This window comes from Odocoileus virginianus, unplaced genomic scaffold (genome assembly GCF_023699985.2).
Source record: "Odocoileus virginianus isolate 20LAN1187 ecotype Illinois unplaced genomic scaffold, Ovbor_1.2 Unplaced_Contig_15, whole genome shotgun sequence".
Classification (NCBI taxonomy): domain Eukaryota; kingdom Metazoa; phylum Chordata; class Mammalia; order Artiodactyla; family Cervidae; genus Odocoileus; species Odocoileus virginianus.
Window position 1 is genome coordinate 443,780 of NW_027224332.1, and position 21,068 is coordinate 464,847.

General features: G+C 42.5%; 1 protein-coding gene across 1 annotated transcript in view; it reads right to left on the minus strand.

Annotated features, from left to right (window-relative positions):
* The window catches only part of PLCE1 (phospholipase C epsilon 1), a 353,620-nt gene that overhangs the window by 67,854 nt on the left and 264,698 nt on the right, over positions 1-21,068 (minus strand). The window contains exons 6-8 of the mRNA XM_070464116.1: positions 19,031-19,289; positions 16,795-17,000; positions 5,180-5,855 (exon numbers count right to left, since the gene is read on the minus strand). Coding sequence (XP_070320217.1) covers positions 5,180-5,855; positions 16,795-17,000; positions 19,031-19,289 — 1,141 coding nt within the window. The remainder of the gene's footprint in view (positions 1-5,179; positions 5,856-16,794; positions 17,001-19,030; positions 19,290-21,068) is intronic.

Below are 21,068 nucleotides of genomic sequence, written 5' to 3' on the forward strand. Positions count from 1 at the left end.
AAATGCATATGACTAAGTGAAAGAAACCGATCTGAGAAGGCTACATATTCTGATTCCAATAACATCTGGAAAAGGCAAAACTATGGAGACAATAAAAAGATCAGTGGTTGCAGGGGCTAGGAGAGAGTGGGATAGAGTGGGAGCAAGATGAACAGGCAGAGCACACAGGATATTTAGGGCAGCAAAAATGCTCCATATGGTATTGTAGTGAGGGATATATGTCAGTATATTATATTTGTACAAGCCCATAGAATGTACAGCACCAAGAGTGAACTCTAAGGTAAACTATGGACTTTGGGAAATTACAACATGTTAACGTAGGTTCATCCTTTGTAAAAGGATGTCTAGTCAAAGCTATGGTTTTTCCAGTAGTCATGTATGGATGTGAGAGTTGGACCATAAAGAAAGCTGAGCACCAAAGAATTGATGCTTCTGAACTGTGGTGTTGGAGAAGACTCTTGAGAGTCCCTTGGACTGCAAGGAGATCCAACCAGTCAATCCTAAAGGAAATCAGTCTGGAGCATTCATTGGAAGGACTGATGCTGAAGCTTTGGCCACCTGATGTGAAGAACTGACTCCTTGGAAAAGACCCTGATGCTGGGAAAGATTGAAAGTGGGAGGAGAAAGGGACGACAGAGGATGAGATGGTTAGATGGCATCACTGACTCAATGGATATGAGTTTGAGTAAGCTCTGGGAGTTGGTGATGGACAGGGAGGCCTGGCATGCTGCAGTCCATGGGGTTGCAAAGAGTCAGATACAACTGAGTGACTGAACTGAACTGAACTGATCCTTTGTAAAAAATGTACCATTCTTGTTAGTGATGTTGATAATGGGGGAGCTCTGTATGTGTGGGGACAGGAGGTTTATGGGAAATCTGTGTACTTTCCTTTCAATTTTATAATAAACCTAAAAATGCTCTAAAAAATAAAATCTTTAATAAAATTTAATAGACCCATTACCATGTACATATAAAAGAATCAGCCTCTACTGCTTTGGTTTTCCTAAATTCAGAACATCCTAACATGGGCCAAGCTTTACTATTAATGGAAATATTTTAGGCCTGTAAAAGGCAGGATGCCTTTGTTTAATCTTTAAAGGAGACTTTCTGGGAACTAAAATGTACTTTGAATCTTCCTTTTGTTTTACACAAAGCAATAAACTTGTTTGGGATGGATGAAAGATATACCTTCTATTTTAAATTTGGGCTATAGCAAGTGAAGGTACATTCTCAGTTTTAGAAAATGGTTCATGTGAACACTGAGAATTAGGAAATTGACTCCTTAAAAAATATGCATGTTTTGGGACTTCCCTGGTGGTCCATTGGTTAAGACTCCACACTCCCAATGCAGGGGGCCTGGGTTCAGTCCCTGGTCAGGGAACTAGATCCCACATGCTGTAACTAAGAGTTTGCATGCCACAATGAAAAGATCCTGCATCTCAAGACTAAGGATCCAGCATGCAGCAACAAAGATCTAAGATCCTGAGTGCCACAACTAAGACCCATGGAGCTAACTAAATACATATTTTTTTTAAAAATTCATGTACTTTTAACTTGGCATATCTTTGCATATGATACCTTAAAGACTCTTAAAACAATCTAACTCTTTAAATAGATGCCCCATTTTTTTCCTTGGAGATAGCCAGAATCTGTTTCTGTTGCTTACAAAGAAGTTTCCTGATAATCCTGTGTATAACCTCCTTAGCTTCCCAGAGATCTTTCCAAATATGAGTTCTTAAGCTCTGCCCATAACTTTGAGCCAAAGCGCATGATACCAACCTTTCTTCCACATCCCATATCAAATTTCTGCACAGTTTGCTTTTTAAAAATTTCTTGTATTCCTAGGCTTTGTTACAAATATCACTATTGGGAATTCCCTGGTGGTCTAGGGGTTAAGAATCTGTCTTTCAATGCAGAGGACTCGGGTTCAAGCCCTGGCCAGGAAACTAAGATCCCACATGCCTTGGGGGAACGAAGTCCATGCCACAACTACTGAGCTCACGGGCTCTAGAGCTCATGCTTGGAAACAAGAGAAGCCCATGCACTGCAACAAAGACTCAGAGCAGAGCCCTCCCAAAAACCAACCAAACAAAAACAGAAGTCACTATTTTTTCTTGTCTTTTGCTTTATCTCTTACTACTATTTTCATTAGCTTAGTTTATATTCACTAGCGCTAAAATACTTGTATTTGAAAGTAACACTGCAAATATTTATCACAGAAGAGGACTCGGATGTTAGGAAGATTATTTTCTATATAAGCTCTTCCTAAATTGGGGATAAAGAAATATTCTCATATGGCTGTTAGTGGAAGTTTGGAAGAAATCAAGATCTTCCATACGTTTCTTTAGTTTGTAGATACGTTTAAAAATTTTTTTTGTACTTTGGGACTTCTCAGGGTTTTAAGTGTGCTAAGCTGTATTATAAATCACCAAGGGGGCATTTAGAATGATACCTATTTGACCTTTTGTTCTCCAAGTGCCAAATTAGCATCTTTTTAATATTCCCTGAAACAATTTGGGAACTGGTCTATATGATGGAAAAATGAGTAGTCCGTTGACCTTTCTCACTTAAAAAAAAGAAAGAAAGAAAGAAATCTTGAGTGTCTAAGACTGTTGTCTGTCTTAGGCAGCTTGTGTAGTACATTGTTTTGAGGATGAATGCCATCCATGTTTTCAGAAGTGACTGAGGTATATGGAGGCTTTTTGCCCTTACACTGTGACAGCTTGGCTCCTCACAGGGGTGGAAGGATGGGGGTGGAGAGAAAGGGAGGGATATAGCTGTGGTTATAACTTAAGACCAAGTCAGCTCCATGTCACTTCCTCTGTCTCAGCTCCAGCGGCACCTTTTCTCACCCACTGTCTGTGGTCTCATCTGGTGACCCCTCAGCATAAACTGAAGGTTGCCAGTGTAAATGAGAAACTTCGCGCTGTGTGTTGGTTGCTCAGTTGTATCCGACTCTTTGCGAACCCATGGACTATAGCCCCCTAGGCTCCTATACTGGAGTGGGTAGCCATTCCCTTCTCCAGTGGATCTTCCTGACCCAGGGATCAAACCAGGGTCTCCTGCATTGCAGGCAGATTCTTTACCATCTGAGCCACAGTACAGTACTGTGAACTTAGTAATGAGAAACTAAGTAGACTTTACATGTTAATTCAGTTACTTTGTAAGATTGGGAAGGAAACACATGGAGCAAATAAACCACATAGGTTTTGCGACAGTGACTGTAATTGAGCCCAAAGACTTTGGTTCATGACCAGACTGAATGCATTTTCATGACTGTAGAAGGCTGAGGAATGACTGCAATTGAAAACCAATACTCATAATAGCTCCTGGAGACCTTCCTTCCAAGCAGCCAGCACCACTGAGAGCTCCCTGTGCAGTAGACAGGAAGCAAGCATTTTGGTTCCCATTTTATTTCAAAAAATATTTATTTATTTGGCTGTGCCGGGTCTTAGTTGCATCATGTGGGATCTTTAGTTGTGGAATGTGGGATCTAGTTCTGTGACCAGGGATAGAACCTGGGCCCCCTGCATTGGGAGCAAGGCGTCTTAGCCACTGGACCACCAGAGAGGTCCCTCGATTTCCATTTTAGATGAGTTAACTAAAACTGGCTTTGTGCAGTGCAGCATAATCATGTATATAAGGCCTAAGTGCTTATTAATTAATTGAGTTCTTCAGGATATGATCTCTACTCATTAAGTACTGTATGGATGTGGGGAAAGGGGAAAGAAGGGGTTTTATACATGTGACTCTACTAACATTCCAGAGCAGAACATGTTTTAAATTGTCAGAAACATGTTAGAACTATGAAAAGTACACGAAAATCAATCCTTTGAGTAATTTAAGTCACAGTGGTATTTGTTCTGTGACACTACAAAAGATAATTCGTCCCCCATAAGATAGAAAAGGGTTTCCCTTGTGGCTCAGCTAGTAAAGAATCTGCCTGCAATGTGGGAGACCTGGGTTCGATCCCTGGGTTGGGAAGATCCCCTGGAGAAGAGAAAGGCTACCCACTCCAGTATTCTGGCCTAGAGAATTCCATGGACTGTATAGTCCATGGGGTCTCAAAGAGTCGGACACAATCTGAGCGACTTTCACTCACTCAAGACACAAAAACATAGCAAAGAAAAACTGAATATTCTATACAACTCGTTTGACAATCCCACCAATAGTGTCACCTTGTAGTGGGGTTTATGGCTCAATTTCCAAGCAGTCTCTGCCCTCCTTCCTCCATAAGCATGTGGCTCTAGTTACACCTGTGTCTCTTCTCAACATCTCATCCAACCCAGTGCTGGTGGACCTTTGGCTGGAGGGTCAAAGTACCTGATGCGTGTGTGTGTGCTCAGTTGCTCAGCCATGTCTGACTTTTTGTGACCCCATGGAATTGTATAGCATGCCAGCTTCCTTTGTCCATGAAATTTTCCAGGCAAATACTGGAATGGGTTGCCACTTCCTTCTCTAGGGGATCTTCCCAACCCAGGGATCCTGATACTTTAGGGTTAACAAAAAAATCACTCAGTTTAAGCTGCCTCCTAAGGGCTGTTGCCACTACAAATGAAGTTTGGAAGAACTCTAGTTATGACTATCTCACATTTGGGAATGTTTCTTTTAATCTTACAAGTTCTACAGTTTGGCAGCAATACACAGTAAATTAAATAACTCTCTGAGAGTCATGGAGCACATTAGAAGATGAAATAGGATTTCGGTTTCCAAAGTAAAGATTTCCAACACATCAGCTAGTCCCTAACTAGTATAAAAGCATTCAGATTACAATGCTTTCCATTTTCACTTTAAGTGAAAATGCTTATATTAACTTGTTTCTTTCCAGATGTGAGAAGTCACTATTTTCATACAAAATAATAATAGGACCTACTTTGAGCCAGACACTATGCTTTATACATATGAATTTACATTATGGCTTTACACATATTAACTCAGTTAAGCCTCATGGTCACCCTTTGGACAATATGAATAATATCATTATTTTTCTCACTTTATAGATAAGAAACTAAGGCACAGAGAGGTTAAGTAAAAGCTGTTCAACATCACTCAGGCAGAAAGTTGACAGGGCTGGCAAAATGAACCTTGGTGGTCTAGTTGTCCAGTGTGTTTTTACAAGATAAGTCTGGAGAATTATACTACCGAGGAAACAGGGAAGGCTGCATCCCTTTCCCCTTACCTGGTAGAGGCTGACGTACTGTTTCCGCAGCCACTGCTGTCTTTGGTCAGGGAACTTCCTCATCTTCCTCACAGCTCTAGTGAGCTCCAACAATCCACTGAAGAGCATTTTAGCTGTGTGCTTTGGTGCCACAAAGTGCAATAATCTATTGTCCGTGGTCTGCAGCCCATAGAGCAGTGTCACACCAGTCTCTGAGAGAGACATGTTACTCAGTTTGTTCTGAACACACACAGTGTGTATATCAATGTTAGGGTGTCCCATGTACACAGCCTTTGCTGCAAACAGATCCAAGATCCCCTCCACCAGGCCACTTAATCCAGCATTGCCCAGTAACGGGAATTTGCCAGGCTCAGACGTGTAACTGAGCACACCAAGTTTTGCTTTAGCACTGGCTGGGGAAGCAGTGGTGGGTTTTATCCAGGTCAAGGTGCTATTGTCAGGCTGAAGCTGGAGGAAGCAGCGGGCAGAGAGGTGCGTGTCCTGATCATAGTGGATGACTGTGGCCCCCTGCAACAGGAACTGGTGCACATCAGCTTGGATGGACAGCACGTACCATGGGATGAGCTCTGTCCCATGGTCAAAGGCTTTCTGTGGCTCTTCCGATCCATGAGAGTCCCATTCTTTGGGCTGCTCAAAGATGTCATTTTCGGAATCCAACAAATCTCCAATTATAAACCTGATAGAAAGAATTACAAATTTGATCTGTCATAATCAGAAGGACAACAAAAATCTTTCACTGACACTGGCATCATTTTTCATTCCATTATAAATTCAAATTAACATAGGAAATATAAAATGCTACAAGTTGGAGTGATTTTGTATAGCGGTCTTCTAAAACCTTATATTTAACAACATATCTGACCATAGGCTTTGAGGCCCCATGGACTGTAGCCTGCCAGGCTCCTCTGTCCATGGAATTTTCCAAGCAAGAGTACTGGAGCAGGTTGAATAAAGGAACTACTATATTCTTGTATTTTTAATGTAAACAATAATTTTCATTATTTATTAGTCTTTCCTCTTGTGTTAAATACATCCATTTTTGCAATTAATATGACCTACTTGCAAAGTAAGTTTTATTATTATTTTTAAAATTTTTTTAAACTGGAGGATAATTGTTTTATAATATTGTGTTGGCTCCTGCAATATATCAACATGAATCAGCCACAAGTATACATATTTTTTTTAATCTATGGGGGAACTGAGGTTCAGGAGGGGTGAGTAACTGGCTCCAGGTTACCCAGCTCAGAAGAGACGTACCCAAGGCAGGAATTTGGTCTGCCTGACTCTCTTTCTTCTATTTGGCTACTTTGGTAGGAATGTGCTTAAGAAAGGCTCATTCTCTTCAAAGCATGAGAAACTGTTACTAAGATCAAGGCTTTTCACTGCTTGATCCACAGAAATCACTAGCAAAGGGGTGGGTAAAATTGAGGAATTGGTCCATACATCCCTGGGAAGGGATATTCCCATCACCTCGAGACACTTGGGCAGCTGACAGCCTCTTGGCAAGGTCTGAGAAGCGGCCTTGGGCTTCTCAGACTCTCGGTCTAGATCCTGGTCCCTGAGCAAGATTCCACTCCTGCTTTCAAACAGGAAAATGTTCTTCTTTCATGCCTCACATAAACAGATATTCTTAAGAAAGAAAAGAAATCCACAAGAAATCTCACAAATCTGATGATCAGAAGATCCTTTTCAAATAATCCACACTGGAAACACTGGAAACCACCCAAACGTCCAGCAACAATCAAATATATAAATAAAATTTGATGTATTCATATAATACCAGCCTGCACAGCCACGAAAGTAAACATGCAATGGTTAGCCACCTGCAACAACACAGACAAATCTTAAGCAGGACATACAGACATAGATGTTGTGTGATTACATTAATGTAAATTTCAAAAAAGGAAAAATAATACTATATTGTTTAGAGAGGCATAAAGTGGTAAAATTATAAAGAAAAACAGAATGTATTATCACAAAATTCACAGCAGTGCATTTTTCTTTACAGGGAAAGGTAGTGACATAACAGACAAGAAAAAAGGGGTTTACGGGTACTGATAATGGATGGTAGCTGCACATACACTCACTTGAAACTATTCAAAAACATTAGTTTAAAAAAATTTTTCAGAGTAGTTTTCGATTAGGAGAGAAATTGCAAAGATAGCATATCCCATATATCGTTTTTCCTATTATATTAACATCTTACATTAGGGTGGTGTATTTGACACAATTCATGAACCAATACCACAAAACACTACTATGTATTAAAGCCCATACTTTGCTTAGTATTAGTATTGGTCTTATACTTTGTTTAGTATTTGTATTAGTCTTTGTGGTGTGATCGGTGGCATTATCACCTTTGCCTGTTAACTGGAAGATTGGTGGTTCAAGCCCACCCAAGGCTGCCCTTCTCTGTGTTCCTCAGACAGTAAAGAAGCCACCTGCAATGGGGGAGACCTGAGTCGGAACCCTGGGTTGGGAATATCCCCTGGAGGAGGGCATGGCCACCCACTCCAGTATTCTTGCCTAGAGAATCCCCAAGGACAGAGAAGCCTGGTGGGCTGCAGTCCATGGGGTTGCGAAGAGTCGGACATGACTGAGTGACTTAACACAGTGCAGCACATACTTTGTTTAGATTTCTTTAGTTTTTTACCCATTTCCCTTTTCTCTTGCAGGATTCCATCCAGGAGCCCATATTATATTTAACCTTCATATTTCTTTATGTCATGGTTTCTCAGACTTTTCTTGATTTTATGATTTTGACAGTTTTGAGGAACAGTGGTCAGGCATTTTGTAGAATGACCAACAATTAGAATTTGCCTGATAATTTTCTCATAATTATTCTGGTGCTCTGGGTTCTGGGGAGGAAGACCACAGACGCAAAGTGCCATTCTTGTCACATCATGTCCAGGGAACATAGTATCAACAGGGCTTATGCTATTGATGCTGACCTGGCTGAGGCAGTGCTAGTCAGTGTCCACTTTACAGTGTCCACTTAAAGTTACTTAAAAAAAAACAACCTCCTTTCTACATTGTCCCCTTTGGAAGGAAGTCACTGTGTGCAGCCCACACATAAGGAAAGGTGAGTCTACTCTACCTTCTAGAGGTCAGAGTATCCACACAAGTTATTTGGAATTCTGCGTGAGAAATTTGTCTCTTCTCCCCGATGTGTTTGCTTAGTTATCACTTACATACATGGACTTGTGAATATTTATGTAATACTTTCGGTTATAATCAAAGCTTCTCTGGTAGTTCAGACGGTAAAGAATCTGCCTTCATTGCAGGAGACTTGGGTTTGATCCCTGAGTTGGGAAGATTCCCTGGAGAAAAGAATGGCTACCCACTCCAGTATTCTTGCCTGGAGAATTCCATGGACAGAGGAAACTGGCAGGCTACAGTCCATGGGGTTGCAGAGTCGGACACGACTGAGTGATTTTCACTTACTTACTTGGGTTACAATCTAATACTATTTTATTTTGTTACTTAAATTGCTCCAGCTTTGGCCAACAGAATATAACTTTCCGTTGGCTCTTGTGCATCTTTGATATAACCTCATTATTGTTTTAGTTTTTTTTCCTCAGCACTTATTTACTTTTTCTGGCACAAGATACTCCAGGCTCATCTTGAATATTTCCTGCCCCAGTCCTAGAAGCAGTCATCTCTCCAAGGAGCTTTGCTTTCTTTTACTGAAGGCTTATTAGAAATTAAGATCTGAGTTCTAGGTGCAAATCCATTCTTTTTAATGCACTTTTCTTAATGTTACATCTCAAGATAAAAAGTGAAGAAAGAATGAGAAAGGAAGAAAATCTTTTGTATTTAAATTATCACAGTCTCTCTGAAATTTCTCTCAGTAACAATGGGAAACCAATACTCAGCTTCTCTTACATAATACTTCTGTCCATTCTACACATATATGTAGCAAGGTGGTTAGGGGCACAGCCTCTCTTCACTTTGGGTTTAATGTTAGACTCTACTACCTCTTCACTGTGTGATCTAGTCAAATCACTCAACCTCTCTGACCCTCACTTTACTCATCTGCTAATGGCAAAAAGACAATACCCACTTTCAGAGAGTAGTGGTGAAGCTCAAATAAGATAATACTGGTAAGTGATTCAGCACAGACTCTGGCTCAGTAAAGTACATGACTATAATTAAACATAAAAAAGATCAAGGTTTTATCCTGCCTCTTCTCCTTCCCACTTCCTTTTCTCTAGGCTAAATCAGTCCAGCTGTTCCTCTAGAGGGGCTTTCCTCAGGGCCACATCCAAGTTCTTTAATCTTTTTATTTCCTTTCTCTGGGACCATTTCCACGTTCTCCCTGTCACACTGCTTGCTGGTGGGTTTTTTTTTCCCCCTAAGAGCAAAAAGGATTCAATTGGAGAGTATCAATACCCATGAAATGTAACATATGTTAATTTGGACATAGAACTTCTGGTTTTAATTTAGCAGGAGAAATGGTGTTTTCCATATTCCATTTAATTTGAGTTCTGAGCTAAATCAAATATTTTCCAGTAAAAAACTATAGGCATTGTGAAAAGTCGTATCTGGAAAAGAAAAATTATGAGGCTTTTCTGGAGCCTGTTTCAACTGCTCAGCTATGATGTAAACCGGGAGAGAATGGACACTATCTTTCTTAGCACCAGTTTTATTTTAGACACAAAAGAACTAATGTTAGGTGTTAATAATTCCTCTAAAAGGCAGTCTTCTAGGGACTAACGTCCAAGATAAAATTGGTAGTTGTAATAAAATAAGATCACTTTAAGAAGGAAACTAGTAGCTTTGTCTCTTACATCATATAGTGAATTTTATGCACTTCTGTGCCTGATTCTCTCAGGAGACAAGTTTCTGTGGGTTTACGAGAAGGAATTAGGTGGGACTTAAAGAGCTACTCAGGAACCAAGTGGCATCAAAGATATGGCACTGCCAAAAAAAACCTACCTAGTCAAATTTAGGTCATATGCCTTAAGGAGACGACCAAGAAGTAAAATGAGAAGGAAAGTTTATATTCAACTCCTGAAGAGGTTCTGAAGCATCCTTCAGTTAGAAACTATAAATTGACAGGTAAACACCTTTCTACTGTTCCATGATGAAAATCTGTTCAAAAATATAACTCATTTTTAAAAATATTTATTTTTAAAAATATTTATTTACTTGGCTGCACTGGGTCTTAGTTGGGGACATGGGACCTTTGATCTTCATTGTGGCATGAGGGATCTTTCAGTTGTGGCATTTGAACTCTTAGATGCAGCATGTGGATCTAGTTCTCTGACCAGGGATTGAACCTGGCCCCCTGCACTGGGAGCGTGGAGTCTTAGCCACTGGACCACCAGGGAAATCCCTGAAGATCTTACATGAGGGGAAAAGTGGACTACTTACCAGGCTTCCCAGGTGGCACTAGTGGTAAAGAACTCATCTGCCAATGCAGGAGACACAAGAGACTCAGGAAGATCCCCTGGAGGAGGGCACGGCAACCCACTCCAGTATTCTTGTCTGGGGAATCCCATGGACAGAGGAATCTGGTGGGCTATAGTCCACAGGGTTGCAAAGAGTCAGACATGACTGAAGCGACTTGGCACTAATTTTTTTTCATAGCATTTTGTTACTCCTGCAGAGTTAAATGGATTACATAAACATGATTCATCAAGTGATAAGCCTATTTTAATTTTGTAAGACATGAAAAGGTGCACTTTTTCCAAAGGACTGCTGTAGCTGTACCCTGTAATAAAATTGAGAGTTTTAACTTTGCTTCTGGCAAATTCTTGCTTTTAATTAACTTAGCACTTTCTTCAGCCATAGGCAGCTTCTAAATTATAGCTGCATAATGCAAGGACTTTAAAGCCAGCCTGCCTGAGGTTAAATTCTGGCCCTGCTAAATGTGAGATCTTGAGCAAAATAGAATTGCTGTGAGGATTAACTAATTTAAATGTAAAGTATTTAAAACAGTGTTCGTTTAAAAGTAGGTTCTTGATAAATAATAGCATGTCAAATACTAGTAGTATTATCATGGCCCAGTTTGTGTGCAAAGTCAATATCCTAAAACACAGCCACCCAAACAAACACTGCTTCTTTGTAAAAATGGTGTCCAAGTTTCATGCTAGGATTCAAGTGATAAACAAGCTTAAACTGAATGTTGTGCATGCATGCTCAGTTACTCCATTCTGTCTCTTTCTGAGCCCACGGACTATAGCCTGCCAGGCTCCTCTGTCTATGGAATTAATAGACACTCTGGCAAGAATACCAGAGTGAGTTGCCATTTCTTCCTCCAGGGGATCTTCCAACCCGGGGATCAAACCCCTGTCTCCTGTATTGTCTGTCAGGCGGCTTCTTTACCACTGAGCCACCTGGGAAGCCCTTGAATGTTGTGCAGACCGGGGAAATGGCTTTCTTTGTTACGGTAATAGAAGCAGGACTGAGTCTTGTGTACTGGCAAGCAGACAGGGAAAAAGAGAAAGAGAAGGGGTCCTGGGTATCCCCAGTCCCAGAAGCCCCTAACAGAGTCAGCCATGGGGTGGGAGGAGATCGTGTTGAGCTCTTGGCTGGATGGAGGCAGTCAGGTGTCCCTAAAGGATGTTGTGAGGTTGGTGTTTATAACACTGCACCATCCTTCATGGAGATTCAGTGACTGGTTTCCTATCATTTTATTATTTCATGTGTGCACATAAGTGTGCGTGTGTATGTGTGGCAAGTCCTAGTATCTATGATCTTTTCTCAGATACTCTACTCCCTTATGCTTAGCTTTTTAAAAAACTTTTGTTTTGTATTGGAGTATAGTTGATTAACAATGTTGTGATAGTTTCAGGTGCAGAGCAAACGAACGCACGTTTAGCTTTCTTATTTCTATCCTTGTGGGATCATCTTTCAGGGAAGTGTCTGAGGTTGTTGGGATGGCAGAGCAGCGTATGCTCTGTGTTCTCCCATGAAGAAGGGCAGGGTGACTGAGGGCTGCTTCTCAAATGGTGACTGTTGCCACAGGTGCCCATACCTTAAGGTCTCCGCTATTTGTGATGGTAAGCGTTAATTACAATAGCCACCATTTATATGCCTTTATAATGCAAAATTCCTTATTTTACATGTATCCTCTCACATAATCTTTACAACAACCTTATAAATAAAACATTATAATCATTCCCGTTTTACAGATTATAAAATTGAGGCTTAGTAGGCTTCCCTGGTGGCTCAGAAGGTAAAGAATCTGCCTGCAATGCAGGAGACCTGGGTTTGATCCCTGGGTTGGGAAGATCCCCTGGAGGAGGGCATGGCAACCCACTCCAGTATTCTTGCCTGGAGAATCCCGTGGACAGAGGAGCCTGGTGAGCTACAGTCCATGGGGTTGCAAAGAATCAGACTCGACTGAGCGACTAAGCACAGCACAAGAGCAAGATTAAGTCACCTACCCAGGTGACACAAATAGTAAGTGGTTGGGGCAACATTCAGTCCTAGACAATGTGACTGCAAGCTTTGAGTTCCGAATCATCCCAAACAGTCTCCCTTCTAAGGTTCTGCCTGAACTTGTTATCTGCTTATATCCAACTTCTCCAAATGGAATAATCCTTTTTTAAGAAGTATTTTAGAGAGGGTGGACAATGTTGGTAATAAGAACTTGTGACTCCTATATCACCCAACACTCTTCTCTATACACCTAAATATTCTTAATTTCCATTTTCCTACAATGGTGCCATACGCTACTCTTATGCCTTCATGACTTACACTCACACAAGCAAAACTTATTTATTCTTCATACTGGTAAATTTGAAAAGTCGTTATTAATGAGCTTTATAGGTCATATGAAATGTAACTGGGCTACTTTTAGAATTTAGATGTTCCTAATCTATAGGAACTAGGAATAAAAAGAAGTTGAGGGTTCCACAGTGACAAGAAATGCCTTCAACACTGCAGGAGGAAAGATCCTGCCCTGCAGTTAATCACGTGGTCAGGCTCACAACCCAGCTCTGCTAGGCACCACTTAGGGAAGTGACTTCACCTCTCTAGGCACCACTTTCTCAACTGTACACAGAGATGATAAGTTGATGCCCTTAAGATCTCCCTGACATTTTGAGATTATTTCAACCCTGTTCCTTTCCTGCTGAGGTCTTGAATTTCTTATGACCATCTTTCTGGGGTTTCTGTCAATGTTTTGAGTGGGTGTTCTGGCAGGAGTAGCTGAGATGTTTGAGAAGAATTATTAGACACCCTACAGGTTGGGTGAACCAAATGACCATGAGGTCATCCCTTCTTTCTCTGATGTAATTTTCACAGGGTTGGTGGCTGCCATAGGAAAGGGGCTGGAGGTTACTGTTTACAGAGTCTTTGTTTCAGCAAAATCAACAACAAAGCACAGTTCCCATGGGTTTTGAGATCTGGAAATCCCTTTTTCACACACAGCCCTGTACTGGGTATTTTAATGCAGGACTCCGGATCAGAAATGGATTCCCAAGTCCTGGCAGATGGTTCCAGAAACAGTGCTTACTGATCTGGTTTCAGTGAATTCTATTAAACACCCCCACCCTCATCTAGCGTGTTCAGTGGTTCTTTTCAAAATAGCCATCATGTGGGGTAAGAAAATTTACCAGTACTGAAGTACATAAATTTCAACGTGAGGATTTCAACCTGACTTCTTGGGTTTTGTAAAAGAAATATTTGCAATTTTGTGATTCTTTTCCCCTTCTAAGAGTGCTTACAAGTGGAGTCTAGAAAACGGGAAATAGAAAAGCAGTGATCTTAGAATGTAGATGATAAAATGATTAGGGAGGGGACAAAGGAACAAGCAGAGAATTGGAAATAATGATTTCAAAAGAGGTGATGGTATGAGGTATGAAATTTATTACTTGAAGGAAACCTAGTCAAAAGGAAAAAGATGGTAAAGAAAAACTCAGAGGCCTGGTCTCTGAGTCTCAACCAAAAGTGAAGTGAAGTGAAGTGAAAGTCACTCAGTCATGTCCTGACTCTTTGCGACCCCATGGACTATACAGTCCATGGAATTCTCCAGGCCAGAATACTAGAGTGGGTAGCTGTTCCCTTCTCCAGGGGATCTTCCCAACCCAGGGATTGAACCCAGGTCTCCCACACTGCAGGCAGATTCTTTACCAGCTGAGTCACAAGCGTTCCTAAAAGTATTTTTAGAAAGACTAACACCTATAAGTAACATATACACCTACACACACACACAGCCCCAAGTGAAGGTTATTATAAAAAAAATCATATGAAATTTTATCTACTCAGAGATGACATATCCTTTATTGGAGGATTTAAGGGAGGAATTTCAGCCAGATCTCAATATGAAGAACAGGTATGCTTCTCCCAAACATCTGTTTGATTTTTCTTACAAAGACTGTGACTCCTGATTCCCTCTTTTTTATGGTCACTATCTCAGAACAAAATTTAGTCACTGTAAAGACAATATAGTATACATTTCTGTATGTTTTATTTTTTCCTATCCTGCTTTCCTTTTCCCTTTATATCTTCAATTACTTACACTTATTCTTATAAGCATCTACAAAATATTTTGTGGGAGGATGTAGATATATACAAATATACCTATGTATAGAGACAGGTAGATAGATGTAGATTAAGGAGCTAAGGGCTATAAGAGGCCTCTGTGCTTATTTGTAGATGGTCCTCTCTCTATTTATATATGGTGGCACCAATATCAGCAAAAATTAGTGAGAAACTTTCAAATAATCTTTGACTCACAACCAACTTAAAAAGAACAATCGGTAGCAGCTACTTGTGAAATCTGAGCTTTAGGGATGTGACATTGTGATAAGGGCAGTATTGGTTCATCTTTGAGCACCTGGATCCCCTATGGGGGAATGAGCTAGGAGATGAGGTTTGGAAAAAAGCTCAAAGGCTTTGGAAAAACTGGGTATATAGTTTCATCTCTTTAATAACAATACTTGGGATTCAGGCACAAGGTGTTCATTTCTGTGTTCACAACTGATCCTGAGGATCCAGCACTACAATTCTAAAGGAATTATTTTCCAGAAACACTGTCTCTTCCCAATGTAGGCTCATGCACACACAGTCATCCAGGAAAGACTTTGCAAAACAAACAGCGATGTTTTACAAGGACTGGGAGACAACTGCCAGGTATGACTCATGAGCATGCCACACAAACAGAACCTTTTGTGGCCAAGATGTCAAAGCCAGCAGATGTTCTGCTTTTGGGTCATGCTCAAGGATTCTTTGAGGTGGACCAGACTCCGCTTTGAGTTGGGCATGACCATGAGTAAATGGCCTTGAAGAGATGCAATGGCTACCCTAAGACCATTGATTTCTGAACTTCTCATTTGGTCTTGGGTTAAGCAAGCATGTCATGGGTAGATTGCAATGCTTGTCAATAAACAGTAATCGGAATAGCCAGGCAATCACAATGCTGCAGATGCCACCTGAAAGTGATATCCTGGAAGCACTGCAATGCTTGTCAATCAGTGATGAGCTGCCTTAGAATCAGAAGTTGCGGGGAGCTGCAACAGTGCTGATTTCTGGATATGACTGACTCCAATCCTACTGCTGCTGCTGCTGCTAAGTCACTTCAGTCGTGTCCAACTCTGTGCGACCCCATAGACGGCAGCCCACCAGGCTCCCCCGTCTCTGGGATTCTCCAGGTAAGAAGACTGGAGTGGGTTGCCATTTCCTTCTCCAATGCATGAAAGTGAAAAGTGAAAGTGAAGTCGCTCAGTCGTGTCTGACTCTTAGAGACCCCATGGACTGCAGCCTACCAGGCTTCTCTGTCCATGGGATTTTCCAGGCAAGAGTACTGGAGTGGGTTGCCATTGTCTTCTCTGTTAATCCTACTAAATCAGTATATTTGATTTAAAAATGTTAATATTTGCCCCATGACTTACCCAGTAACTAATAAACCCTTTTTTAAAAATTAGTTTTTTAATTGAAGTATAGGGGCTTCCCAGGTGACACAATGGTAAAATTAGCCTGCCAGGGCAAGAATTACAGGAGATGTCAGTTCAATCCCTGGGTCGGGAAGATCCCCTGCAGGAGAAAATGGCAACCTACTCCAGTATTTCTGCCTGGAAAATTCCATGAACAGAGAAGCCTGGTGGGCTACAGTCCATGGGGTTGCAAAGAGTCAGACACAAGTGAGCAACTAACACACATACACAAACACATCAAAGTATAGTTGATTTATAATGTATACTCTGGATACTATTGGAGAAGGGAATGGCAACCCACTCCAGTATTCTTGCCTGGGAAATTCCATGGACAGTGGAGCCTGGTGGACTACAGTCTGAAAGTGCAAGTGAAGTCGCTCAGTTGTGTGCGACTATCTGCGACCCCATGGACTGTAGCCTGTCAGGCTCCTCCGTCCATGGCATTTTCCAGGCAAAAGTACTGGAGTGGGTTGCCATTTCCTTCTCCAGGGGATCTTCCTGACCCAGGGATCGAATCTGGGTCTCCCGCATTGCAGGCAGATGCTTTACCATCTGAGCCACCAGGGAAGCCGGGCTACAGTCTATGGGGCTGCAAAGAATTGCACACGACTGAGCAACTAACACATACATGGATGCTATTTACAACTGAAACCAAATTGGAGCAGGAAAAAGAAGAAACGAGAATCCCAATTTTTAAATCCCATGTAAAACATCCCATGTAAAACTCACTGCCATCGGGCTTTATCCTTCAGGGAATTTTTCCTTGAGCTGTTCCCATCACTGGGGCTGTCCTCCTCCTCTGTCTCCAGACTTCGACTGCAGCTCCTGATGATCTGAAAGATGCTGTTGACAGTGGACTCCTTTTCTGAATTCTTTAAGCCATTCTGTCCCACTCGTTGTAAGAAATTATCTTGTCCACTATAATCGGCTACAAACTACAGAGAAATATATTGAGGATTTGTTATCACAGCTTCACATACTACATCTCAATAACCTACTTGGCTAGAGAAACGAAATCATAACAATCATAAATAACGGCATTTGTACCTATTTTATTGGGGGGAAAACCAACCTCCAGGAAAAACATTTTTTCCTTTCACCACATGAAATACCAAAACTTACTCTTGTTTCCACTAAGACAACTTCAGTCCCTCTAGGAATCAACACTCCACTTCAAGTTTATAACACAAAAAGCAATATTATTTCAAGGTTCCCTAGGGAGAAGATTAGCCACTTTACAGAGGAAGGATAGAGTTATTTTATTCCTGTAGTGAGAATTGAGAAAAACCATGACAGAAATCTATTATTCTATGGAACCAGATAAAATTACTGGGGCCCAAGGAAATGATCAAGGGAGGGGGACATTTTGCTTTATTTCCCATGTATCTTAACAGTAACACAGAGGCTTCCTGGTGATTTATAAGCTCTTATTGTCTGTATTTGTAATCAGGGAAGTATCTCCCATCAGAGGTCAGAGGGATGGCTAGGCCATGAGATATGGAGTTCCCTACTGCTGAGATGTGAGGGAGCCGGTTCGGGTACAGCTTGGGGGGCTTGCTTTAAGCTTTCTCCTTCATTTCTTGCACTTTTTTTTGTTGTTGTTATTTAGTCATTAAGTTGTGTCTGACTCTTTTTGACTCATGGGCTGTAGCCTGCCAGGCTCTTCTGTTCATGGGATTTTTTCAGGCAAGAACATTGGAGTGTGTAGCTACTTCCTCCTCCAGGGGATCTTCCCAACCCAGGGGTTGAATTTGCGTCTCCTGCACTGCAGGCAGATTCTTTACTGCTGAACCACTGGGGAAGTATCTTCTTGCACTTTATGCCCCCTTTCACAAGTCAGGGAGATAGAAGCCAGTAATGCTGCCAGCACCTGTCAGGGGCTCTAAGTCTCCCTGATACCAGGTAATTCTTTTGCTCCCAGGGGACCTGGAAGAGGCTGCGGTTTTAGGAGAGTCTTCCCACTGTTACCAAGAAGGGGTGTGAATGAGGGTGAGAAAGAGAGAGACAGAGAGAAGGAGAGAGGGGGAGAGTGTGTGTGTGTAAGGTCAACAGTGCGTGCTGGCACCATGGTGAGAATGACTCTAGATTTAGGTATGGGACTTCTGGGCATGGGACTCCTCAAATTTCTCCGTAAAGTCCCCCACCTTTCAATCCCTTCTTTCATTTCTAAACACCATATAGAGAGGTATCTGTATATTCTGTTTCTCAGTGCCTCTTCTCTGCACTGCCCAATACTCTGAGTCCAAGCTCATGTGGTTCTTCCCGTGCTGGGGGTTGGGAATGAGCACCAATGGGCTGCGGACAGCAAGATCAGGAGCCCAGAGCACATCCTCAGAGGACACGCCAAATTCCCAGAGTGGAGGAAAAGAAGGCAGCACTGACTTCCCCTCATCCTTTCTTCCACTGACCCCAGAAAGTTACTACTCTCATCTGACTTCTTATATCCCCTTCACCCATTTGCACCTAACAAGAGAGGAAAATCCCATCAACCTTAAGAAAAAACACCCAGAAAAACAGCACCATTTGTACATTGCCCCATTAAAGCTAACTTAATATAAAGCTCCAGCAGTGCTAGTTGGCCTTCTTTTCTTTGGAATGTTCAAGGATCTAGTGAAAGTGAAACTGTCAGCTGCTCAGTCATGTCTGACTCTTTGTGACCCCATGGGTTGTAGCCTGCCAGGCTCCTGTCCATGAAATTCTCCAGCAAGAATACTAGAGTGGGTTGCCATTCCCTTCTCTAGGGGATCTTCCTGACCCAGGAATCGAACCCAGGTCTCCTGCATTGCAGGCAGATTCTTTACCATCTGAGCCACCAGGGAAGCCCCCAAGGATCTAACTGTTGGTCAGCACAACGGTGACAATGGACAGCCCCAGGCTCAGAGGTGTCTCTCTTCTGGCTTCAGTGCGTGACAAGCCAGGAGGCAGCAACGACTCTCCAGATGATGAGAGTTTTGAAAGGTCTCACCTCTAAAGTTTCTTCCTGTGAATTGTACCTCGGGCAAAGCTTCATGAGGCCGGAGGCCCCGTCCAGCACCTCACAGAGCTCCTTCAGGAACACCCCGCAGAACGGAACCACCTTGCAGCCGGGGATGTGCAGCGCCCGCGTCACCACCTTCCTATATTCACAGGAAGACTCGTGCTGGGCCATGGCGTCCTTCAGGCTCCTCATGGTCTCCAGGTCAGACTGGTCCATGAACTGCCACATTTTTAAAACTTTCCGTGACCTACGGCAAGCCAGGGACATTGTCTTTAGACCAAAGGAGAAATAATATCGTTTACAGTAGACAGCTTAAATTCTGTACGAAATTCATTTGCTTATGTTTTCTTTCTGTTTTAATATTTATTGAGGATTCACATTGCCACCTACTTCCCCAAATGATGTGAATATTACTTTAATAAATTGAAACACAAAATTAAACAGAGATATATACAAAAACACACGTTGGGGGGAGTTAATTTTGGAAGGTGGGCACTGAACCTTGAGTTTTTCTGGTTTCCCAAAAGGGAAATCTGATGGGCAATATGGTTTTTACAAATATTCATGGAGGATCACTCACAGAAAATGTGTTCCATTTACTCCTCTTGATCTTTTAAACATAACTGGATGAGGACAGTCCTGCAGTGATGCCCGCAAAGCCTGTTTTGGCCTCTTCTATTAAACTGCTTCAACTGACATTAAGTCACTGGCCTGTCTTGAGGATCTTAAAGTATCATTTGCAGAACAGGATGTTAAATGAGAGTCTTCCTATGTTTAAATTGCTGCTAAGAATAACAGCTGACATTGAACTCCATCTTCTAAAGTAAGGCAGCGTGTTGTCACCAGGAGACTCAAAGTGTTCTCCCGCAGAGGTCTCCCACCCTCCATCAGCAGAGAGCTGGGTCTGAGCAGCTAAGCGGGGACTTCTTTGCAGAGGGCTGTCAGGACATGGTAAGTGAGAAGGAGGATATCTCCCCAAGTTCAGGGGCTTCGGGGAACTTCATGGAGAGGCTGGCCCATGTCCTGGCAGCTTGTTGATCATGTGGGCTGCCTGGTGTGTGACTTCCTGGAAAAGTGTAAGGACGAGAGGCTGCCTGGGGCCACGGGATGGCTATGTGAAGGAGAAGGATCCGGTGGGCATGCTTTGCGTCTGCAGAGCCTGGGTGGGCAAAGTGGTGGGGTTTTCTGTGAGTCTGGAATGGATCCTGAGAGGCAGCAGGGCTTGAGTTATCTTGAAAGGCTTCCCTCCAAATAAGGGGGCCCTAGTGGAAAGAGTCTGGAAGGGTAGGCCTTCCAGAACTAGATGCTGTGGGGGAGGACTGAGTGGTGGGCCAGGCTGGGGGTGTACCACCCCTCTCCAGGTGAGGGTACAGGGGGTTGCTTCCAGACGGGAACTAGGGTGAGTTAGGGCAGGTAAGTAGGAAGTGACCCTGAAAACACCCCACATGGCTCTCTGTGGGGTCACCAAGGCTGGACCACAGCGGCCCCAGTCAAGTTAGACTGGCTCCCTTTACCCCTCCTCCCTTCTTCTGTCCTGCCCATGTTTTCTGCAGGAACCCTGAGCTGGAGACAGAGGGAGAGAAAAGATAAATTATATCTTCCCACCTACTGCAGCTTTTTTTCTTTTTTCTTTTTTACTGCAGCTTTCTGAGACTGGTAGGGCTGTGAAATTGGGGAAAAGGTGAAGCTTTTCTTCTTTTTTTTTTTCTTCCCAGGTGGCACTAGTGGTAAAGAACCTTCCCAGGTGGCGCTAGTGGTAAAGAACCTTCCTGCCAGTGCAGGAGACATAAGAGACACAGGTTTGATCCCTGGGCTGGGAAGATCCCCTGGAGGAGGGCATGGCAATTCACTCCAGTATTCTTGCCTGGAGAATCTCATGGACAGAGGAGCCTGGCAGGCTATAGTCCATGGGGTCACAAAGAGTCAGACACAACTGAAGCGACTTAGCAGCAGCAGCAGTGTGACATACAGGATCTCAGTTTCCTGACCAGGGATTGAACCCATGTCCCATGCAGTAGAGTGTGGA